Raw genomic sequence first — 25,402 nt, 5'->3', positions numbered from 1 at the left:
GAACAAGATCCCGTTCTCCCTGAGAAAATTACTAGTGACCATAATTTTTCAGTTACTTTAGGAAAGTTGTTACTGCTGTTTCTCTCAGAGCAAGGCTCATGAATAGCACACTTGTTCAATTTCACACATAACTGCAGTTTGTTTTCTTTTAATGCCACTGCTGTATACAATGAATACCAATAAAACCCAAGAACCAGGTACTTTTAAGTCTGCTTTGCTTTGCTTGGCTGGACATAAAAATATATGTGAACACTTTGGAAATATGAAAAGGGTCGATACAAAAATGATGCACCTGGACTTCTGACTTCTGGGAAGAGGTTGGTCAAAAAAGATAAGGGGATACATGTCATTCACTACAGCTGAGAGTAGCAGCAAGAAGTACCAGGTAACTGCTGTTTCCTGGCATTTCTTAGCCCTTTGTCACAGTCTGTCTCAGAGTGAATTCAAAACACACCTCTCTTTAGGGACACACCACACTACACACACAAAAAGCCCAAACCCGAAACCAACCCCACCAAAATCTCCAACCTCCTTATCTGTGTTTGTAAAATACAGTATTGCTGAAATTCTCTTTTCATGAGGTGCACAGGTACTTGTCAGCACAACCATAAGCTTAAGCTGCATCCTTTCATCTTTAAATGTTCTGAAGTTTGTGAATAAAAGAGAAAGCATCTGTAACAAGTTTCTTTCTGAATGCATAAATTCCTTTATTGAAAATATTGTGATAGCACTGCATTACATATATTCAATATTCATAGTTTCAAGGGTCACAGAATTTTGATTGAACAACACTGTTTTGAATATAGACCACAGCGTTCAGATATGCTTTGACAAGGATAATATAATGGAGTAAGTTGTAGGTAGCAATAGTGAAATGTATGCAAAATGTTGAACTTGGTTTCATTTTGTTTGTTGTGGGGATTTTTTGTTGGGTATTTGTTTGGTTGGGTTTTTTACCTACTAAGTGGTCTTCTGCCACCATTTAAAAGAGCAAAGAGTGTTAGATAGTCTGGGTATCTTCAAAGCATTATGCTGTTAACAACTTCCAAAATATTTTAAAGCATTACCAATAAGAACTTTATTTATGGCTGTAGTAGCCCACAAAGAAAGGAAGTGTGAAAAGCTTATGTGCAGCGTGTTACAGGCTTACTGTGTATAGCATTGGTTTTTTTGGACTGTGAAACTTCTGTGCAGGATTAAGATTTAGAAATGCTTTTTGAAAGAAAAGCAATTGGCTTATTACTTGATCTATTCAAAAGGGAAAGAGCAGTAACTGAGTTGTATTGCTCAGTTAATAATATTCCAACATTCGACTTTTCTGTTTTAATGCACACTGCTGTCTCTAAAACCTGCCTTTCTCAGGACAGTGAAACATTCAAGTTTCAGGCAGGAACAACATCCTAGTATTAGTTAGGCCTGGATTGTGTAAACAAAACCACAGCTTAATGGCAAAGCAGAGTTCCTTAGCAAGCAGTGAAGATTGCCAGTACCCTCGCACACTCTCCCAATTTACCAAATGTTTTATAATTTTGTAATATATTTTTTTTGTAAAATAATTTTTACAAATTTTGAAATATAGAGCCTTTTCAGCTTTGGCAGTGGGGGAGGGCGAAGTATCTGATAATTCCATTAAAAACAAACAAGAATATTTAGTTGCCTGTCAAATCCTAAACCAGACTGCTGCTTGAAGTATTCTTTTAAAGGAAATTTTATATGTAATTATTAGGAAAACATGTTTTACACTAACGTGACCTGGCCTGTTAGGAAAAGAACTTCCTTCTCTAAATCTCAATTGTATTTTCTCCTTAACAAATTCTTCAATTTGTAGGGAAATGCTCAAAAAAGCACAGTGGGTAGCTTATTTTGAATCATTTGGTGGTGATACAAAAAACCATCTCTCTAAATGTCCTTCATAAACAGTCGAATAATTCTTGGGCAGGTGCTCAGAGCATGCTATCCCAATTCTGTGGACTGCAACACAACTGATAAAGTCTACACCGGGGGGAGTTGCCCAGTGCCTCCATACACTGCCAAAATAGTAACCTATTAACAGGAATGTGACAGCAGAGTTAAGAAGAAGCACTATCCACCTTCTCCCTCATTTCAGGAAAAGAAAACGAAACAGAATTATGCACTCAAGTGTTTCTGCCAGAAAAACAAACCCTCTAATTAGGGTATAATGAAAACCAAATCTCATTTACAAAATAAAAATATAAAAATTAACTTCAGAAATCAAATGAATTGATTCAGAATGAATGCCAATGCATAAGAAACCCACCTCAACAGTAATTATCAAAATGAGATTTGAAACATTGAACAAAAAACCTCATAGCTGATACATTTACAAAAAGAAAAATTTACTATACAGTAACAATAAATAAGGTAATTTTAAAAACATGTTCCCTTAAGTGCTGTGTACACCTATTTCTGATTCTTTTCCATGGCAAACAGTATGCTGTAGATTTTGGTAAAGTAACCTTTTATTTTTGGTCAGCATTTGCATGTTGAACATAAATACACATGGAATGTACTAGACAGTTATAGTTCTTCCACAGGATCTTTTTCACAGTTACATAAAAAGTTTTCAACTTATACATCATGAACATTTTCATAAGCATTGTATCTTCAATGGAAGAGTACTGAAGAGGAAGTAAAAAACACTTCAGAGTGATCTCTTACTGTTCTGTCTCTTACTGCCTCTCAAAACCAATTCTTTTATTCTTGGGTTGTTTGGTTGGTTTTTTTTGCGTAGTCATGCTCTGGTACAAACTTGAGAAAAAAGCGTGTAACATTGTGAGGCAGCCTGCACCTTCTGGACAGCTTTTAAGTGCCTAATGGATCCAGTCCTTAAGGCAGTCAGTGTTTCACTCAAATGTCCATACCTCTACATCTTGTATTATGAAATCTTCTTTCTTAGTTAAGATGTCGTTATTGAAGGTGCTGCAGGAGTTGCTTCGCCCATGATACAAATCTGCATCTAACCATAAACCAAACCGGCCACTAGAAAGGAAATACACAACAGGTATTGTGTATATTGGTGTCATATGGAGCAGTGAAAGCACTGACAGCTGTATAAACAATCAAAGAAGTGATACAGAGGAATCTAGGTGACTTTGAGGCCAAATGTGAAGAGCTCAGTCGTGGCAAAGCACTCACCAAGCAGCTCGTGGAGCAGTCCCCTTGCTTTTGTTTGCACCAGTGTGTAGGACCCTGCAAGTGCCCGCAGCCCTGGGCACCCGGCTGCTCACACTGCCAGCTGTGCCCGTACCAGGGCACAGGCCTTGGGTCCCTTCCCTGGCTGTCTGGATGTGGACAGAGCACCTTCTGGTTATCCCCTCCAGATGCAAACCACGTCCAGCTGTGCCATGGTGCAACCTCCAAGTAAGGTTTAGTTGGTTGTACAGCCTTAGCCCTTGATTTTGTACCTACTGGCCTTTGAAGCTCATGACCTGATTATGCCCTGCCTGTATCCTTGCTCTGTGCATCAACAGAAAAACAACTTAGTGAGGACCACGTGATGAACCCCAGAAACCGATGGCAAAATTGCCACTAGGGATTATCTTCTAGTGACAAACCATTTCAACAATGAGTGATGTATCTACCCAAAACATCTGTTTTTTTCCTGGCTAAAAACAACCCCAACTCTGCAACAAACCCTACTTGCCAAACATCAGTCACACTAAGCAAACAAAATCGCTCTCAGCCTGTAACAGAAATCAGATTGCTGAACTATCTCGGCTAAACAGCCTACTAAAATTACGTTCACCCACTTTTCTGATAAGTTTTTCTTGTACTTACCACTGTCCCTATTTCCATTTAAAATTCAAAAAAAAAAAGAAAGTTTGCTCTATGATTTGAAAGCCAAACACTCACTCACCCTCCACCTCCAAGCTCCAGAGAGGTAGTGTCTCCATTGATGAAGTAGGTGTTTTCTCCACTCCATTTAAATACCTGAGAGGGGAAAAAACATGAACATAGTTGAACTGTGAAGATTCTTGTAATCTCAAAGTACTGGGTACCTACTCTTAGCAGCTAAGAGGTGTGGTCATCTTTTATCTTGTTCTTGAAAGGGGAAAAGGTAAGGTAGAAAGTAAAGGATCTATACATATTTAAAACTATGAACAAAGCACCCTAATCCTTTTTGTAAATTCTGCTTCTCTCTCTAGAAGAAGTGGTACCCTCTTAAAAAGGAACAGTGTGTTCAGTATGGAAAAAGTGCATAAGCCACATTTCAGTAGCACTCCTATCTCTGTTTCGTTGTCACTGTGATACCAAGAATGCACAAAATTATATCCTATTCTTGATGTCACTGGCTTCCAAGGTGGGTATTTGACAATCCACTCCTTAACTCCTTCCTGCTTCCCCGTTCAATTTACTTAAAACCCTCTCCTCACCCTTACAGACTGTCCTCTCTTCAGATAATTAAACACTTTTGCCTAAAGTATTGCATTGAAGCAATGAATGATTAACTGCACTCACCAACATCTGGCACATCTTCTACACTCAAACATGCTATCGTCATAAAAATCTCATAAATGTTTCAGAATTGGAACCCAAAAATCTTATTTCAAAAAGTGGACACCCACTTACCTTGAAATGTGGACTGAATGTGTAGAGAAATGTTTCACCAGTGCCATAGTAATGGTCACTAAACCTGAAGGGGTGTGTAGCATATGCTCCAAATATCTGTCAGAACAAAATGATTACGCTGCTTTTGTGGAAAGTGCAGAATTCAAGAGAAAAACATTCAAAATACTTCTAGAAAAACATTTCAAAATACTTTCTAAGAACAACTGAGCTGATTTTCATGTTAGAAGAACCAACTAGTGAAGTGTATCAGATGTGCCACTATTCCTCCACATCTTCCGTATCCTGCAAGTTAAAAGCCAGACAACAAAAATGGCAGCAGCATTGCTGACTCTAGCAGCTACTGAAGAATGAGACCTCCAGAGAGGCATTGCTTGTGACAGCTTCTTAACTGAGATACCTAAGAAAGGTATTTCCAAAGGCACTACTACACGCACTGCAATTTTAAAGTTTTTATTAGTGCTGAAGTATGTTCCTGTGGTAACTCCAGTTTAGGCAGTAGAAAATATAAAAAGAATACACCCATGTCTTCTTTTGGTATGACAACACTTCACAGCATGACTAGCATTTCCCAAGGATCCCTTTCCAAAATGTTCCCCTCTCTGCTCAACCCCGGCCGGAGCCGCTCCTCACCTGGTTGTCCATGTCCTTGATGACCAGGAGAACGGGGCTGTCGAGAGAGGCCGACCTGCGGTACAGCGTCTTGAGGCTGGTGCCGTGCTCCAGCGTGCTGTATGCCAGCTGCCACGGGTAGCCCTGCACCCGCGCCGGCAGGCGCCGGGCAAGCTGCGCAGCGAGCAGGGAACAGGGAAATGGTTACACAGCAACACACGCAGCGCCCCAGCCTATTCTCTTCCTCACACTCCACAGACACAGCACCACATCTCAGAAGGACACCTGAGGGTTTTCCAGCCCTACCTGCTCTATGTGCATGTTCTCCAGGAGAGCGCTGTGATGCTTTAAGATAGGCAAAGTATCATCATCTTCTTCCTCTTCATAGTAACTGCAAACGCTCTTTCGTCGTTTAGCTTCTTCTACAGTAATGATCTGTGGCAAGAGAACAAGTGTCCAACCTAAAGCACAGCTCTTACACCATCAATCCTCTGTTGAAGCCAATTCATTTAAAACTTACTCCTCAGCTGTCACACTGTTTGGAGAAAAAACACCATATGGGATAATTTGGTACTCAAGCACAGGTACTCTTACGGAAATGGAGAAAATCTTTAGTGGGGCTCAGTGCCACCATGGTACATAGGAAGCAACAGCAAAAGCTCCAAAATGGAGCTGATGAGAAAGAAAAGGGGAAGCAACAAGGCCAAACAGGAAACCTCAAACCGTCTTTTCCTTCCATCAGTGTATCACCACAGTGGCCTTATCTTGGCACAGGAATCTCAGGATGCAGCTGCAGAGCCCACTGTGCTCTGCTATGCACCTCGTTGCCAATGAGGCTTCCAAACGGCTTTCATGTTACACACGGATCAAGTTTTGCATAATTCCTCCACACCTTCACCATCACTGCTGGAACTTGCAGAAGCTGTTGAAGGTGTCGAGACAACTGGGAAGAGATGCCTGGAGGTCGAACACACACCTGCCCCTCCGGTGAGAAAGCAAATGCACTAGACTGACTCCAGGTGTGGATTTAATGACACAACAAAGCACAGAAATTTTGCATGACACACAGCCCTAACACCCTCAGTCACACCAGGCATCCCCAGTGGGATGAGAGCCATGAATCTGCTGCATGCACTCATGTCAGGCCCACGCTCTCCCGAAGATGCTTGGAGCTGAGCAGGGCACCTGGGCACAGGCACTCCAGTGCAGGGTCAGGGAGAGAGAGGAAGGCAGGGTCACAAGGTAAAATCCAGCCTGCAGAGCAAATGCTGCTATGTGTCCCTGCACACCTGAGCAGTTACAGGTATTCCTGCCCATGATACTGCAAGAGCTCTACAGCTTCATCCTGTCCCTCTAGCCTCTCCTTCTGAGACTGCAGATAATCCTATGCTGGAAAATTTTTCATATGGTTAATTTTAGGAAAGGTTTTCACTGCAAAATAGCAGTAATTAAAAATCAGAAACCTGCCCACAACAAACTGTTCAAAGAAAACAATCTTTCTACTTGTATCACTGTTCTTGTTGCCCCTTCTGAGTGGTGTGCTTTCCAGACCATTATTGTATATATATTTATTTTAATTAACACCTTTTACACCTTAAATCAAAAGTACACAACTCCCCTTTTGAGGACTTTCTTTTAGGAATAGTCTCCCCTTCAGGAGTGGGGGAAATTTATCAGCCAATAGCAAATCAACCAAGAGGTATCTGTTGCAAAATACAACCAAACTCACATAGGCAACCAGAGAAAATCTATTAACACAGTTGTAAATTGCAAATTGGCTCCAGAGACAGACAAGCTTCTCCTCTTCTCTGCATACACATTTATTCAGTCTCTGAATTGCACATGTGAATGAAGTTCAGTCAACCACTGCAGAAAGAGGCATCTCCAAGATCAGGTATTTACAGACCACATAAAACCAGAAATGGATGAACAGAATCAACCACTACAGAAACCAGATCTACAAAGTCTTTCAAAGATTTTATAGGGCTGAGGAAGGAAGCTACCTGAGGTGGAAATGTCCCCCACCTGAGTACACAGCACATTTGTTACTAGGACAGAAGTTCCATCAGGTTCACGCTGTTTAAACAGGAAACAATTCAACATACCTCCACATAAGGTTCCCCCTGGTCTGGTCTGGCACAGTAAATAATTCGAATATTCAAAGGCATTTGTCTCTGTTTCATCATCTAGCAGTTTATTTTCAGTACCCACTACTCTACTGCCACTACTCTAGTGGCCAGAGTTCTCAGCCGCAAGACTGACAGACAGCTACTGGCCATGGCATGCTGTGATAAAACTGCTTATATATGCTTCTCTACAATTAGAGTTTCTGTTTCCCCGCAAGGGAGAGTGAAACTTTCACAGTCATCATGCCCAAATTTGGACTTTATTCAATAGAGATTTCCTGGCAGACCTACTTTAAATTGGTGAAGCTGGAAGATATCACAAATAAAAGAGACACACCTTAAAAAGCAGTTTCCAGCTTTTCTTGCTTTCAATAAATATCTAAATAAAACAATGAGAGACAAGCTCCCAGTGTGGCCAGAACTCTCCTATATCTGCCCTCAGATCACTGACTGTCCTTCATTGAGGTTTTATGAAAATGGCATGCAAATAACTGAACACTGAAATCTAGAGCAATATATGTATGACTGCATTCAGCTCTAAGCAAAGCAAGGAGGACTTTTTTTTTTATCTTTCAGCTCACAAAGCATCAACACTGAGAAGCTACAAAACTATTAGTAAAACTATTAGCTCCGGGAATACAGGTTGCTACATTTCAAATTACAAGTCCCGCTTCCAAGCTCCATTTTTCAACAGAATATACTGTGAAGATAAGAAAAAAAAAAAAAAAAAAAAAAAAAAGAGCAGTAGAATTTAAAGAAAACACGTTTATGTTTAAGACAAATAATCAGATAACTTTTTAAATCACCATCAAGATATTTCCCACTTTGGAATTTATGCCTATTTCATTATCCCATATCCTTAGCACAGAAAGTGTTTGAACCTTGAGAAATATGATTTTTAAAAATGTGTGCAAGCTTATTTCCCTTAGAAACCTATTTCAAGCCCATTTCCTTTGTGTGGAGAAGAAAGAGATAGCAAGCACAGGCATGCCAAGCGGTTAAAACAGATTGCAGAAGACCACACACGAAAAAGCCAAAGTCCAATGATAAACTTTATCCCACTTACACCCAATATTCAAACAGTACTGCTGTGTGCACCAGAGAAGTCAGGGTCTGGCGTATCACCACACACCAATCCATTTCAAGCAGCACACAGGAGTCTGGGTTGATGTTTACATGCATATATACATTCTGAAGATTTTATCTGCAGCATGTAAATACATTAGAAAATACATTAGGAATTTAGCTATGCTGACCACATATGCCTGTACAGCTTTGCAAAAGACTGATATCACATGGTAAAAATATTTACACAATGTCTGCTGGTTGCACATCAGAGAGCTCACAGTTGTTTACCTGCTCTTTCTAGGGAGAGAAGAAATGAAGACTGAAGGAATATGAATACATTTGTGAGACAGATACAAGCCCTAACGCTTATATGAAGCAGCAACTGTTATAAACAAACGCCATAAAAATCCTCAAAAGAACATCTGCTGAGATTCTTAGCAGAGGATGCACACTTGATATGCACATGCTTCACGTAAAGGCAGAAAGCACTCACCTCCCAGCTTTTAGTAGTGGGCTCACTAAAGAAGTTGTCAATCATGTCAAGCTCCTCCTTTTCTACCACAACAAAACCTTGCTCTTTGGCATCTTTCCCATATATTTCTGGTGACCACTGAACAAAAAATGTGTACAAGTGATCCACCCTGTGAAGAGAAGATGAGGAGACAACCATTGTTCAGTGGTCAGTGAACCCAACACTGGCACACAGCACAGAGGTTTAGCCCAATGCCAAAGCAGGGACAACTACACAAACAGGATACCCGTGTACCCCCACCCTCGCAGACCACACAAGGCAACAGACCCCTCCACCTGGCAGCCTAAACCACTTCAAGGTTTCTGTGTTTTCCCTCCCCACAATATATTTTTCTCCTCTGTTTGCTATATGCAAAGCCAAAGCATCATGGTAAAACAATGTGGCTTGTCCAGTCCCACACAGTTCATATTAAGAAGTCGAATTGATATTAGGTCGTAGTCTCGAAAGTTAACTCTGCAAAACATTCACTTTATCCATTTAGTTTGACCTCCAGCATGAAACAAGCAATGAGATCACCAGTGAAGTCTACACTACAGTTTTAGCTGCCCTTTAAAAATTACAGAGACTAACACAAAACAATCTTCATTCTCTTAGCATTATGAAAATAAGCTGTTACCAACAGCTTTGCTAATGATATAGTACCAGCAGCACATGCTCTTCCATAAATGTAGTCAGCTCTCAGCCATGTCTTTAAAAAGATATTCCTTGACAACATCCATAACATCATGCATAAATCACAAAACAATTTCTGAAGAAGGAATTTATGTATTAACTTAAAATGAACACATGCAGTTTCAAACAGGAATACAACAGTGGATCCACTATACAAGCAGCTGAACTGTCAACAAAATATCACACCCACAGTAAAGAGGGCAGATAGATAGTAAGTGCTTATGATATTGGATCTTTTTCCAGCTTTTCACCAGAAAGTTACACCCTGCAACTCTTAGATCTACAGAAAACAGCAAAAACCTTTCAGAAATTTAGACATTTCCCCCCATATTTTAGGTTACTTGGATTTATATGTATGCACAAATAATCTTAAAACACCCTTTCAGCACTGTTACCATTTTTATGGTCACTAGTAAAATTCCAGATTTTTTCAAATGAGTCTACAAAAAGAACAAAGGATTTACTTTGTTTCATCATGGAAATAATGAAAAAGGAATAAATTAGCATTGCTTACAGAGGTTTCAGAAAAAGCAGTCTGATTAGCTCTTTGCTAATTAATTTGAGCTTTAACTGAAAGAGACAACTGACTTGAGCACTGTGTATTTTATGTACAGTAGTTCCACTCTGGAAAGCTAACTACTAAATTCCTACAAATCCCTAAGAAAGGGCAATAAAAGTAGTGATTTCTGCTGTCTGGCTAAGATCAGTTTGAAGCCACATTTATGCAGGTGGCTGAAGGAGAGCAGCACACTTGTATCTCAGAATCACAGAATGTATTTATGTTTTAAGCCACCTCTGGAAATCATCTAGGCCAGCTTCTGCTTATAGCAGAGTTAATTTCAAAGTTAGAGGAGGTTGCACATTCTTGTCCGTTTGAGTTGGAAAATCTCCAACTGTGATTCCACAAGTTCTCTGTGCCATTCTACAAGGGTCTCATGCCATCCTGCATTTTCAGTTTCTTGTCTCTTCCCCTTCAATTTTTAACCAAGTGTCTAAAGGGAAGAGGGGGATAATAGTTGTTCGGCTGTACTTCCTCCCTTCACTGAGCAAGAAGCCAAGCCTTTGTTACTTGCAAGGACACATCAATGACACCTTGAGATTGCTCTCAACTTCCCCAAATCGTTTTCAGCAGAGCTACTCCCCAGGCCACCTACCCCCACCTACTGCTGCAGGAATTGTCCCATCCCAGGTGCACAACTTTTGCCTTTGCCACTTCTGAACTTCCTGACACTTCTGTCAGCTCCTCCGATCAGTAGCCCTGCACTCCAATCATGAGCACTCTCCAAATTTTGTGTCATTCCCCAAAATGATAAAGGTGTGTTCTGTCTCAATGTCCACGTCACCAGTGAAGGCATTAAGCAGTATCAGTCCCCAAGAACACCACTTGTACCTGTAGCCTACCTGTCCAGGTCGTATCTTTCCAATTTGGCTACAAGGATACTATGGAAGACTGTGTTGAAAATCTTAGTAATGTGATGGTAAAACAACAACCCCTTGCGTTCTTCTTGCTCAAGGAGCTAGCAATCTCAAACAGAGAAGTTATTTGGTCATTAGAAAAGTGATTTGCCCCTTGGTAAATATATGACAGCTGATCCTGATCACTTCTTTCCCTCTGTGTGCTTGGAAATGGTGTCTATAAGGACTTGCTTCCCAGGGACTGAGATGAAGCTGACTGCCCTGTGCTCCCACAGATTCTTCTCGATTTTTCTGACAATGGTTGCAGCATTCGTCTTTCCAATTATTAAGGAACATCCCGGTGAACCCAGCCTTTCAAAAGATGATAGAAAGCAGCTTTGTAATAACATCAACCAGCTTCCTCAGTATACTCAGAACGTTTCTTGTCAGGCCCCATGGACTTGTATATGCTCAGTTTATTTAAGTAGTACATATCTAAGGTTTCCTCTGCAATGGACAGTTGATAAATAAATTCAGACAGTCCAGATTTAAGAAGCAGCAGCATAAAATAGAAATAGGTGATTACAGAGGTGATGTCATTCTGAAAAGGGATGCTCTGCTAATAAAGTTCTAACATTTTAACATTCAAATTCTAACATTCTAACATGCTACAGTGGTATTTCCAAGCTACCAAACTGAAAATATTTGAGCCAATTTTTAAATTGAAAAACCACTTCTAGAGGAACTTTCTTACAGCCAACTTGACAGCTATGAGAAAATTTATCCTAGAACTCAACAGCTGTTTTGGTGATCACATGCTTATGAGTGTATCATGCACTAAAAACGAGACATCAATAATACAAGGACTTGGAAAGAGATAACTACAGAAACCTGAAGCTAGTAACTCCAGAAAGAAAATATTCAAAAGTCTTCAAGTCGAACCACTGCTCCTGACCCAGAGAAAGATACTAATCTAGAGGGATCCTATGACTACGTTATAAATGTGCTTAACTAAATGATGATTCTTCACAAATCTTCAGGGCTGAGTTATTGTAAGCCCTCACATGCTTTTATGAGCTTATAGAGACTTCTGGGAGCCCTCATTATAAGACATTAAGCTATAGATAAAAACAGGTTTTCAAAAATTTCCTCTGTATAGTTTGATATCTTATTATCAGGAGTCTAGGAGTATTCTCCTTAGAAAAGGCTAATTTAAAAGGACTCTAAATCTTGCAAGAAAGTGGATGGCCTCTCAGCAGCACGATCTCAGTGCAGTGTTTTTTACATCAACTTCAGTGCAAATTATACATTCATAAACCAAACCTGTTCACAAAATTTACACTGTGGAAAATTAAAGAGATTTACTTCTTGACTGAGGAACTAGTCAATGCTATTATTAACAAACAAAGAAATTCTGCATTACTATCTCTGTCTCAGTGCAAGGCATTTTCCTGTAAAAAGTCTTGAGGAATTGTGTGACCTAGTTACTGAGCTACTACTACTCAAAACCCACTAGGGTGGGAAACCTACATACCATTTAAACATAAATCCACGTAGTAAGAGCACACACAGACTTACCCTCTAATACTGTAAGCTATACCCATTGCAAAACTTCCCAGCAAAACAGTCAACCTCTATTTGTGTCCAAAAGCAAGGGTGCCCCTCTGCTCAGCTGAACCTGGCAAGAAGCTGCCCTAGACTGAGCAATCTGTATGTAAGGCAACTCAAGATGCCCAGCACCCCCTCTGCAAGCTGAGGTGAGCACTGCTGTGACCACGCAGGCAGCACAAAGCAGTGCTGCAGTCACTGATTAACCCAGCCATGCTGTGCTGGTCACGGGGTGACGTGTGCCGGGACACACGCGGCTCCTGGAAAGCCATGCACGGACAGAGAACAGAGAACACCTACAGCAGGCAGGAAACTAGACAGGAGATTTAGTGCCTTTATAAAGAATATCAGCCTAAAAGTCTTCCTTCTGCATTAATAAAGTTTTCAGAGACTTCCAACAAATATATAAATAAATGTAAAAATGGTGGGCCCAGACAGTAGCAGCAGCCTGCACATGGCAAGAGCAGCTCTGCTGTGGGAGCTGTGGGCTATGGGACCAGGCTGAAATCAGAGCCATTTTCACAACTGAGGACAGAAGCTGTTTAACAGCAAACATTACGACCATAGAAAAACAGAACTAAAAGCAAATCAGAGGAAGATTTAACTCACACTAAATACAGACATGTAGATGAATTTTTTTCACAATCTCACTCCAAGTTTGGACAGGTTTTTTTATTTTTTTTTTTTAATTACTATAAAGCATTAAGACACTGTACAAGTTACTGTGACTGGACTGCTTTGTGGACAAAAAGATGAGAGTGGTATTCTTGATATTTTCACACATGAATATAAATTGCATTTCAAGTAGTTTTAAACTTAGTAAATTATCTCATATTTGTTTAAAATACATAGCTAACCCAAAAACCTACTGTTCATGGCACCCTCAGGATGCAACACTTAGATGCACAATACTAATGCAAGAATATCCCCAGAAGGTAGGAAGTGTTGTGTTTTGCTTTGGGAAAGCATCCAAAAGCTTGGAGAAAACACCATCTTGTTCAAGAGGCAAGGAGATGCCTTGCATTAATACAAAGGAGTGGGTCTTGCATTTAATTTCTGCTCCAAGTTCTACTTGATCTGTCATGCAGTTCTGGGGTGTTAAAACAGGCATCAATAGCACCAAAAAGACCCAAACTCAGAGCCAATCAATCACCACTACTTTTGATCAAGATCCAAACAGCAGCCCTGACATCAAAGATCTGGTCTTTCAGCCAGCACGGCCAGGTGCTGCTCCAGCAGCTCATTGTGGAAGTTACTTTTTTCTCATTATAAAAACTGAAGTACAAAACAATTGTCAAAACTTCAGTTCATATATGGATTAGGTCTGTTCACCGTTCAGAAAGTTTCTGCTCATAAAAAGACAAGTAGAAAAGCTGTTTTCCAAGGCTGTGGCTAGAAGCTTGATAGATTAACCTGTTGCACAGAGCAGTAATTAGAGATGACCTCAGTCAGCTCAGAGCTTTATTCACTGTTAGCTGCACTCTCCCCGAAGCACTAACTGGCCTTGTGTTGTATCACAGCATCACTCCAACTACTTGAAGTATTTACTCAAACTTCAACCTAGAATTTTCTAAACCCAAGCTTTTGCAATCCCTCAGGAGCCAAGGACTGAGATCCACAGATAGCAAGCAAACCAAAAGCTATCCAGCTACTCTCCCAAGAACCACATTCCAGCTGGATTAAACCTCTCCCTCTCCTCCAGGAAGAGTTCCAGGACGGCAACTTCCACACTACCACAGACAATCAAAACACTCCTTTTTAAACCACAAAAATTACAAACTTAAATCAACACACATGCTACATATTTGAAATTAAAATTATTAAATAAAATTATTTTGGAAAAGTTGACTGCATCTGAAAGAGACACCTCTGAGATGGATCACAAGTTCAGATTCCTCCTTCCTGGCATCTAATTTACCAGAATCACTGATTTTTGTTCATCAACAGACCAGAGAATTGCTCTACCTGCCTTCTGTCAAGAAAAGGATCACATATTTGACTCTTCACAGCCAGTGAAAATTCTTGAGTGATTTATGTGGAAAATCACAAACCTCCACATCTCCAGTTTGTTGGTTTGCTTTTTTGTAGAATATTATTTATGCATTAACATACACCTACAGGAAAACATTTATGTTCCTCAACTTTACTGCAATGGGACTATTTCTAACGTGACAAAAGACAGAAATACTCACACCTGTTTAGTCAGTCTCCCTTTTCCCACATGATGCCCTTTGCTCGTGTGAAATACCTACTTTTTTTAGCAGTGACACCTTAGTGGATTCCATGCCCCTCCAGCCACTACTCCCCTTTCCCTCATTTCCTAGATTACAGCTGAAACCTCAATCATCTCCCAGTTCTTTTATCATATGTTAGCTGCATACATATCCCTCTTTCCATCTTCAAGTGGTACCTGAGCCCTTTTTCCTTCCCACTGAGAGCCATATTAGACCAGCAACAAACACTGCTTTATGCTGCTGGCATGCAATGAAATGAGGGCACCCCTCAGCATCTGCTGCACTTCACGCCTTGGACCATGTAGGTAATGTAAAGTTCAGCCCTAGAAAGAACTACACATTTAAAAGGTAACAGACAGACATTTATGTGCTAACAGGAGTGCAGCTTACCTTTCCCGAGGAACAGCAAACCAGTACTCTGGCTGCTTTTTCTTTTTACTGTACTGTTGAGACATAGTCATGCTCTGAGACACAAAGGACTTTCTCATGGGCTTGCCTACTTTAATGCACAGAAACATTGGAGGAGTCTTGCTCTTCTCCTCTTTTGAAGGAAGCATATCTGAACAAGACACAAGAGAAACGGTCTGCTTACAGGAAAGTACAAATACTGCAGCTGATAAAACACTGTGACAAAGATTAATAGTCTTGTGCAGTGGAATACTCAGAGGCACCATACTCAGAATTACACCTGACTTCAGCAGCACAACCACTTTAGTAAAACCACGTTCATCCCAAACTGAGGCCATTTATTCCCATTTTGTCACAGCCTGTATCCCCCACAGCCGTACAACTATGTACAGAACAGCCCTGTAAAGAAATAGGTAAGATGACCAGGCGTGGTGCTGCCTGCAACACGAAGCAGGCAAATAAAGGGGACATGTTAGGCTCCAGAAAACCCATACATGCTGAAGGGTAATCCTGCATGCACACACAAACAAAAAGCCCAATCAGTTTCTCAACTCTGTCAGTCACACAGCCACACAAGCACCTTTTATCTGCACAAGCCAGGGCCAAGCCTAAAAGCAGTTTAAGCTCCTCAAATTCTAGTGTGCCAAAAAAACCTGCTCATTAAACTACAGCCTCAATCACACTGAAGGTCCCTTCTTTGTTTTAGGTGTACACATACAGCCAAACACCACTAGCAAGATATAAACCCTTACAAAGAAAAGGAAAAATAATTTTAAGAACAACTGTTCATAAAATAAAGACTTCCAGTTTAATCATCCCCCACCATCTGATGTGAATCAAGGCTATGTCCAGTGGTTCATTAAATTACCCAAAGAGGAGCAGCAACACTTCAGGACAGGCTGGTGCTTAGAGGCACTGGGTTGCCACAGAAGTGGTAATATATGTGCACATGCTCTGAACAGAGATTTCATTCTGGTATGTGCTTTCCTGGAACAGCCTGAATTATTTCTGATAAGGCAACGACCAATCAGGAGAAAAGTGATCAGTTAGTAGGACCATACATGTGTTCCTATTTATCACTTCTTTAAGGGTTTCCATAGCATGAGAGACACCAGACACATGCAAATATTGTCAAGAATACTTCGTTGCCCCCCTTCACAGCAATGTTCTAGTACCTTGGATATTATCAGAAACAAAACTGACAGACTTCAATGAGGCACCAGTGGTTACCAATATGGAGTGACAATTCCTAGGTCATGAAGTGTCCTTGCCAGTACTGAAACTATCCTTCTTAAAGCCAGCAAACAGAAGTAAAGATTACATAAGCAGTGATAACTGAATGTGGAAAGAGCACACAAGCTACTTATCAAACTACAAGCTTAGAGAAGTTGAAGATAGCAGGTAATATAAAATTGAAATATACCAAGAGTAAAAAAGAGACCAGGTATTACAGAAAGAAGAAATTTAGAGAAGGCTGTCCATTCAAAGGTTACCGTCATAATGCTGTCCAAGTCTCAGAGGAAACAAGGATAACCAGGGACCTACCTTCAATTGGCACTTGAATTTTCTGCAGCAGCCACAGTCTGATTTCTGATTGATTGTCTAACTGTGTTTCTTGACAGGTCTTGTCTACAGCTGGTACTAATGAAGAGTCCACAGACTCTTTCAGATCCTTTTCCTCTGCTGCTGCTGAGCTGATTTCTAATGAAGGTGCTTTCCTTTCAACACAGCAGGAATCAAGCTCCATACTTTTAACTGTATGGACTTCATTAGCTTGGGACTTTGAACAGCTAAGTGTAAGGTCTATGCCAATTGCTTTATTGTTTTCACCTTTCTGGATTTCAGCCTTGTGTAAGTCTTCAGATGACTGAGACCCATTTCCATCTTTATTGAGGTAAAATTCAATAAGTTTATCTTTCTCTAGCTCTTTCTTAGTGTCCAATTCAGTCTCCACCTTACCTGTCGGGGTACTGACACATTTGTTTACTTCTGGAATAACATCTTGCTTTTCACACAGCTCTAAGTCTAAGTCAGCTTTAGGTTCAACACTGTCCTTTTTTTCCAAGGAATCAACAGTCAAGTGCTCCTGGACTTCTGTAGTAGGTTTGGTTACCTGCTGCTTAGTTCTCCCCAAGTCCCTAGGGTCAGCCAGCAAGCCTTCCATTACTGAGATTTTTCTGTCCAATCCTCTATCCATACGAGATGATGTCTTTTCCAGCTCAGTGAAGCCATTCTCTCCTTCTCCTAGAAGGGATTTTTCTTTGGTTTTGGTATCTGAAGCATTTTTTTCCCTGGAAGGGTCCTTGGTACACGCATCTGCATCAAACTTTTCCAAATGTTCAGTGGCAGTGATGTTGTTGGGAAACTCCAGAGACTTTAATTTGATTGAGCCTGTACTCTCCGATGACTGAAGAACTTCAAAATCAGCAGACGTTTCCTTATCTGAAGGCTTTATCTGTTTGGCACCCAGAGCAATAGATGTATCTCCATTCTGCTGCCTCTTTTCCTTGCTAAGGGATTTGAATTTGCTGAAAGGATTGATATCTTTCTCAGAGGACAGGTCTTCCCATTCTCCTGGCCTGTACAGAGGACAAAGATCCTTTGGTATGTCACTGTCAGGGGAAATGATGGATGTACATATGATGTTAAAGCAAAATGGAAACAAGAAAAAATGAAAAGAAAAACTAAACATCAACTTAACTTAAACCATGAAACTCAACGAAAAGTTACTTTCTCCAAAATAAACATACAGTACTGGAAATAAGAGACTTTAAAGACAATGGAGAAAAATACTGAAAGTATAATACCAAAATAAAATGAGTAAACCACTTGGCAGAATATGCCATGTGGGTGAAGAAATATAACACGTAAGAAGAATGTGCAAGTCATCAGAAGTTCCGTAACAAAAAGACAGAGGACATGTATTTAGCTGCTGGAATTTAATTCAAATCATATTAATACTGTAATTTCCGACACCTGACAATGAGTCAACATCTACAACCATCCATATTTCCCAAGTCAGTACAAATGTATTTTTGAGAAAAACAAATTGGAGATGTCCTGTTTGAACATGTTTACTGCAGAACAGTAACAGGCAACACAGTTAGTAGCTTTCTTCTTTTGTCTCCATTATTCAAACATATTGTTTGAAGGCAGGCTTCCCAAATATTTCTTTCTAAAGCAGGACAATCATAAAACGTTTCAAAATGAAAAATTCTGAATACTTATCAGCATAAAACTTGAGCTCTTTGTTACTGCTAAAACTCTGAGGGGAATGAGAATACAAGATCCTCATCACTTAAAAATTACTAAGAAGTAATTAAACACTCCAGAAATGAGTGTGGCAAGTATCTGGAAAGTTTTTCTAGAAACGAGAAAAGGGAGGGAATTCAATGAATTTCACTGTTCAAGCAGGTATTGCCTATAAGAACAAAACCCTGCTTAGAACAAATAGAGGCATAAATGAAATTAGCCCACCCCAGAAAGTCTCTTATATATTATAGATTATAACTATCAATGCATTTCGGGTTCTGAGAGAGAAGAATTCCAGAGTCTCGTGTTTCTGTAAGTCCTGAAGTTGGCAGCTAAAGTGCTGTTATCTTCAAATGTTTCAAATACTCCTCTGAGAACAGTCCTGGTAACACAGTAATGGTCAAAGTCTAAACCTCTTCACATCCACTGAAAGAGCCCTGGAGACAGGTTAGTGCAAGAGCCCAACCATGGCATATTACAAACATTTTTATTAATTACTGGTTTGTACTGGTCTCCTTTGCACTTTGGTTCTCACATTCGTGACCCATTTGTGTTTAATGACACTTTAATGTCATTTGTATTTAATGTCACTTAGCGTTCAGTGACCCACTTTAGTGTTCTAAAGAGAAAGTTGTTGTTCTAAAGAACAAGACAAGTGAATCATTCCTTTGCTGGCACTTTCCTGTGCTGCACTAAAATTCTTCCCCCCTCCATTCCCCCTTCCCCCACCCCTTTTCCATGACCCTTACTGAAAATCTGCAATGTAAGTTCAGGGAAGAACACTCCTTACGATGGCAATGCATCCTTTATCTTCATGTGAGAAATGTCATTGTAGAGAGCTATTGAGACAACCTCCTCCATGGGGCAGATGAGCCCATATTCTTCACAGCCATTCTCAATTACCAGAGGATCAGACTTATGTGGGTCAAACATGATATTGTTTGGAGTTACAATCATGACTCCTCCAACGACACCCTGAAACAGGAGAAGAAGGAGTCAGCACATCACATGTAATGCACTCATCATTGGGTACTGGATTTAGGCCACTGTCCTAAAAAGCAAAACCACTTTTCTGCCTCTTTATACTGTGCCATGCAGTGTTTGCTGGCAAAATACTTTGCTTTCCAATTGCATCAAGTCAGACATTGTAAGGAGAGAAAAAAAAAATTCTTAGTAACATCCAAGTTCCTGGCTGGTAAGGAAAAACATCTGAACTATTCGACTTTCAGTGCGGACTGCTACAAGCTAAAAATGTGATTATTAATCAATCTCAGACAAAACAGATTAGTGGATTTATTTTTTTAAAAAACTACACAGTATTTTATTCTGGGTGCAGCTACTTTTATTTGAGCCATGAATTTGCATGCAACCAACATATCTGCATGCATTTTTACTCATGGAAACATCCAGGTTACTATGCCAAGCTAACATCAGAGGTCTTCTTGATCTACTTTCCCAGAGGTACATGGAAAAATCTTCTCCATACAGGGCTCTGGTATGAGACAGCTTCTTCCCAACCTAGAAATAGCTGCTATCATTGGTCCAAGTATATTCTGCACAGCTGCAGAGGGCTCATTTAATTCTTCAAAATGTGCTCCAGCAATGTATTTGATAAAAGGCTCCGGCATCAGCCATTATTCAGCATCAATCCATAGTAACTGACCATTTTTCAAGGTTTAAAAGGGAGCTCTGTCTTGCTTCTGCACCCTCTTCTCCAGATGAACTAAAAAATTCACCAGACCAACTCAGCAGCTGTGTGTAAATCATAACATCTGATAAATGGGAGACACAGATCAACTGGAATGACCCACACTAATACTAAGTAGCCCCGCTAAGTAGCAGATACTACTAATTATCCAAGGTCATCTGCAAGGCAAGCCAAGCAAGGCTCAAAAATAGGCAGATAAAAGACCACAAGCCTGGGTTTGTGGGGCTTTTTTTTAAAGCAGTAAGATATCAACCTGATGGCTTGGCACTGGCAAATGAGTACATGAATGCCTGCTCCTTTATAAAGCAAAGTCTGTTCATATTTTCCATTTGCTTCTCCTGTATGACTCGGTTGACAAGCTTGGTTTGTGTTTGGATGACAGAATCAAAATAAAGTGCAGAGGCTTCTCCCAGAAGCCAGAAGACGATACATCAGCAGGGTATACTTCCCACCCAGCCACTGCAGGAAGCCAGGCAAAAGTGATTTCAGCTACACTGGCAAAGAAGCTGTCTCATTTTTGACTGCTCTGATTGAAAATTACTTTTTCCATCCTGCAGCCATAAAATTGGCAATCTGTATCCTCTGCACCTAACAAGCATCACAATAGCAAGTGACAGCACTGCCCTAATTTATATGCGAGACAGCAAGTAGTTCTCTATTACATTCTACAAAATAGCAGACTGTAAAATTGCAGAGTGGTTAAATACAGTCTACATCCACTCAATGCAAAAAGAAGATGAAACTGTAGGTGTAAACACATCCATCTTACAAAAAGTCAGGACTAGGGGAAAAAAAATGTTGCAACTACAACGATTAGCATCTCCAGTGTTATAAATTCCAGAGAACTTGAATACCCAAACACGCAGACAGCTGCGTGAAACCAGAGTCAACAAGGACAGATATATCAAAGCAGGCAGCTCAGGAAGACAGTGTCTCGCAACCTTGAGAAAAGGGCTAAAATACTACCCAAGCTTTGTGCCTTTGCTTCTAAAACACTTGTTGTAATTTAGGATTGCAGTCTCGGTGTATGTTACAAGAAACAGAAAGAAAAGATTGTATAACGTAATATTTATCCTTTATTAGGCTTGCACAACATTCATCAGCAGGTGCAGAACAACATCAGCATATGTGGAAACACTGCTCTGGAAACAGTTAAAATTTATCTTCAAGTCATAAATGAAATAGACTGGCATGTACTCATTTTATAAAGCTGTTGCTCAATTTGATGGAACTGGACAACTAATCCTGACATGTCATAATTCTGAAGTGCAGTTCTCTCTGTCTATCTAGCAACACACAAGCAAAAGAACACAATTAAATAGCATATTATCACAGTACCAACAAACACAGCACCTATAGATAAAGTCAACATAACTTTACATTCTTTAAAAACATGAAGCACATTCGACTCCCACAGAATTCATCTCTCACTTATCCAAAGAAAATCTCAAACAATGCCCAAAAATCAGGTTCCACCTACCTTACCATCTGTGAAGTAACGACAATTCATTTTTAAAAATTTGACAACCACAGGCTCATCCTCTTCTGAAGTAGAGGACAGGACTCTCTCCACTGGTTTGAAAGCCTTTCTTGCCAAATCAGCATCCTTAGAAAAGAAAAAGTTCAGTGCAGAGTAACCACAGGACCACAGTCATACTTTTAGATTTTTGAAAACTTAAAAGGCCAGGTTCAAACAATTATTTTCCATTTGCATAAGGAAGAAAAGCAATGGTCATGTATGTAGGTATATATGTACACTTCGCAGAGTATCATGTATTGAAAAAAAAAAACCCCTTGTAACCTTACAGGAAATGCCATACAAATAACAGGCAAGAAATTAAAAAACACCAAGGCAGGTCAGCTCACCAAAATTCAATTATACACTCTCATTAGGGAGAGAGCCTGGCCTGACGCATCATCTACACTGAAGACCTCTGCTCACAGAGCTCTAGTGTGATTCTCCACACAGATGGCATGGGGGTAAAATATTAAATGCAATTGTTCACTCCAAGCTTCTCTCCACTTTTGATTAGTGATGTGTTTGAAATGACTTACTACTTTAACCTCAGCAGATGTTAAAGGCAGCTAAACTGCCTAAAGGTATTATCTAAAAATCATCATGGCCAATCACCCTTGAATGATCAACTATGCTGAGGCCTTTCACAAATCTAAATGGATCTTGTCTAAAGACAAGTCTGTATATGGGTACCACCACAATTTAACTTGAAAGAAGCTGACTGCTCAGACTAAACTAACACCTCCCCTTTCAAGGATGCCAGCACAGGATCAAGGCTCTGGACTGCAGAGCAGCATAAAAATCTCCAGTAGGAAACACTAAATAATTTTTCATATTTAGCTTTCTATTCTTTCAAAATTATGTACTACACTGTTTTTAGTAGTTTGATAGATTTAGGGCCCAGCTGAACTTGCAATGGGTTTCCACATTCAGAATTCCCTTAATATGGAGTATTTTTAAGACAATGGTAAATTCTGTAGTAGAGCAAACTAATTTAACGCAAGATACTACACAAGGCCTGTAAACTCCAAGAAATGCTATTTACACAGCCTTGATTCTGAGTTTCAGACTTATTTCAGAAAATATTCTGAGAGTTTAAGACCAGGGAACCATGTTTGACTTACAGGGAGTTTATCATATTCAGCATCTGATGATGAAGGAGAAACAGGAGCACCAGGACTAGAAGACAGCCTCCCAGCACTTGTATCTGGCACAAAGAGAATCTAAATACAAACAGGTTTTCAAAACAATGAGGCAAAAGTTTTAAAAGGTTATTAACTATATTATACTAGAAAGACAACACAATACTGATCACTCATATCTGCAATGTACATCTTAAAAAAATATTCAGAAAAATGAAACTAATTTCCTTATTCCAGCTTTTGTCTGCTGGGTATTCTCAGGCAAGTCACATCATCTCTGCGTGCCTATTTACAAATCAAGATACTTCAACCTCCTCATGGTTGTGAAGCAAAAGTAGAGATCTGCTCTTTATGAACCAGATGTTAATCTCCACATATACATTTCCAGTCCTGGACTCTCCTAAAAAGCCTCTCTCTCTTTACTTCTCATCTCACAGGAGACTGAGTCATACCCAACATAATGGCACAAAACCATTTCAATTTCTGTCTCTAATTCTTTAATGCATTATAGATTGCATTTATCCAGACTTCCCAATAATCCAACTCCCTTGCAACAGCTGTATTATCTTCTTGAGCTTCAGTCATCTTTAAGCTTTAGAGACAGTACATAAATAACAAGCCAGATATGGCAATTACAAAGTTTCCCCCTCACACCAATTCCAAATAATAATCTACTGAGTTTCACTTTGAGGTAGGACTTTAAATTACTGTTCATTATCCTTGTACCCAAGTAACTAAAAGATACACATAAGTAGTAAAAAACTTCTATATACATAGTAAACAATTATGATTCAGGTATTAAAAAACCCCCAAACAAATAAAAGATTTACCTGGCCTGGCACAATTGTCTGTGTGAAAAGCTTATTGAGCTCCACAAGCTTGTTTGGGGTGACGTTGAACTTTAATGCTATGCTGTTTATGGTGTCCTGATTTCCAGCCTGAAGAAAGAGTTGATGACTAAGATACAATACTGAACACAGCACCACACATGAATTAAACCCATTTAACAGACTGTTTGCAAGGATAGACTTGATGACCTCAACAACCCATCTATTTAATGGCTTAGGTGATAAATCAGAATCAAAAAAAGGACAGAAATATTCTTTCCTACTATACAGTAGACAAAATGTAGAGGTGTTAGAGATGTCCCTCCCCTTTTCTCTTAAAACTTTAAAGCAGCACAACTATATTTAGAACTGGTCTGGCAAGGGGCAGAAGGTCATACACTGCAAAGTTCACTACACCTCCAGCAGCCACAGCCTGTCAGGCATTTGTGCAGTTCCCAGCTGGGACACCACCTTCCACAGAGGCTCTGTATGCTGGAGTGGAATGCACTTAGGGGCCTGAGGGCTCACACAGATGTTTTGGGCAGAGCTGGCACACTGCTGCCCTGCTCCAGCTTAGAGAAACAGATCTCATCAAGCACAGGTCAACTGCCTGATGACTTAAGCAACATGGCAGAATGGGAGTATTTTTCAAAATAACAAAACCATTGCTCTACTAGAGAGTCATAATGCAGAAGTAAAAATATAACTGGCAGCTGCAAGAGGCAGAGATCCTGCGCTGAACACAGATTCAGGATGTGACCCTAGCTCTCCCCATACGGTGGTATTTGATTGGTACCAACAGTGGCAATTCCTACTGAGATAGGTGCAAAGTGAGAAAGAATTTCTGCTTACAGTTTTGTGCCACTGCCCTCCTCTCAACTTCAACAACTGTACTTTCAAAAAGCAGGCATGAACACATCACACACCAGTACTTACTGTATATTCTATGGTACCATGGGGCTTCTGAGAAACCATTTTCTTCTCTTTCTTTTCATTGGTTTTGTTCTGATTGTCATCTAAAGAGAAAAAAAAATCAAGTCATTAACTGTGAAGATGTTTACCTTTCAGCATGTTTTGAAAGAGACCTACAGTATGTACAAGAAGGAGAAGTATGTGAAGAAGAACAAGAGGACACATTAAAATGCCTATTAGGCCTTAAGATTGAATTGTAAGGCAAGGAAACTTCATCAAGTACAGCAGGTTTAGTAATTATTCAGGAACTCTGCAAGAGTAATGTATATATGATACCACAGCAATACACAACTGCTGCCATGGTTTCTTCTGTGATTCCTCACAATTCAGCTGCTGCATACAAGTACTTTGTACCCTCAGGTGAATATACACACATCTACTGCCCTGGTACAACCACAACAAATACTGGTTAATCACCACTTCACCACAAGTACATTATATTTAAACACTACTTTAATCTCTGAAGGTAAAAGTGTGCCAAGAGTCTTGCAAAGCATATACATACACAGACATGCATGAGAAAGTAACAATTTTGTGCAGAAGACTTTTTCTATCAGCTGCACTACACAGAGACCACTGCAGCTGCAGAAGCCCTTGCAGGACTCAAAAGGCACTCGGGAGCTGTCAGAACCAGAGCTCTCTACCAGAGCAGGGTAGAGATTTCCAGTTCTTGTAACAGCAGTGGGTGAGCAAAGCCGAAGTTCAGGGAGGATGGAGCAGCTCAGCCAGCCCCGGCCCCACGG

General features: G+C 40.1%; 1 protein-coding gene across 6 annotated transcripts in view; it reads right to left on the bottom strand.

The window, feature by feature from the left end:
- Positions 1–2,462: 2,462 nt before the first annotated feature.
- Positions 2,463–25,402, bottom strand: part of NCOA7 (nuclear receptor coactivator 7) — an 83,697-nt gene continuing 60,757 nt past the window's right edge. For 3 of the 6 annotated variants that reach the window (XM_063389946.1, XM_063389947.1, XM_063389944.1), the window contains 13 exons: positions 24,624–24,703; positions 23,691–23,798; positions 22,843–22,941; positions 21,683–21,808; positions 19,285–19,469; positions 16,788–17,854; positions 15,225–15,393; positions 8,887–9,034; positions 5,506–5,634; positions 5,221–5,373; positions 4,591–4,686; positions 3,878–3,951; positions 2,463–3,000 (listed from right to left, as the gene is read on the bottom strand). In XM_063389946.1, coding sequence (XP_063246016.1) covers positions 2,865–3,000; positions 3,878–3,951; positions 4,591–4,686; positions 5,221–5,373; positions 5,506–5,634; positions 8,887–9,034; positions 15,225–15,393; positions 16,788–17,854; positions 19,285–19,469; positions 21,683–21,808; positions 22,843–22,941; positions 23,691–23,798; positions 24,624–24,703 — 2,570 coding nt within the window. In that variant the 3' untranslated portion in view covers positions 2,463–2,864. Of the gene's footprint in view, positions 3,001–3,877; positions 3,952–4,590; positions 4,687–5,220; positions 5,374–5,505; positions 5,635–7,304; positions 8,844–8,886; positions 9,035–15,224; positions 15,394–16,787; positions 17,855–19,284; positions 19,470–21,682; positions 21,809–22,842; positions 22,942–23,690; positions 23,799–24,623; positions 24,704–25,402 lie in introns of those variants that run through there. The other 3 variants (XM_063389948.1, XM_063389945.1, XM_063389949.1) reach the window with 3 other exon arrangements.

The sequence above is a fragment of the Prinia subflava genome, chromosome 2 (genome assembly GCF_021018805.1).
Source record: "Prinia subflava isolate CZ2003 ecotype Zambia chromosome 2, Cam_Psub_1.2, whole genome shotgun sequence".
Classification (NCBI taxonomy): Eukaryota; Metazoa; Chordata; class Aves; order Passeriformes; family Cisticolidae; genus Prinia; species Prinia subflava.
Note: the sequence above shows the minus strand (reverse complement) of the source record. Positions and strands in the feature narration are given on the sequence as shown.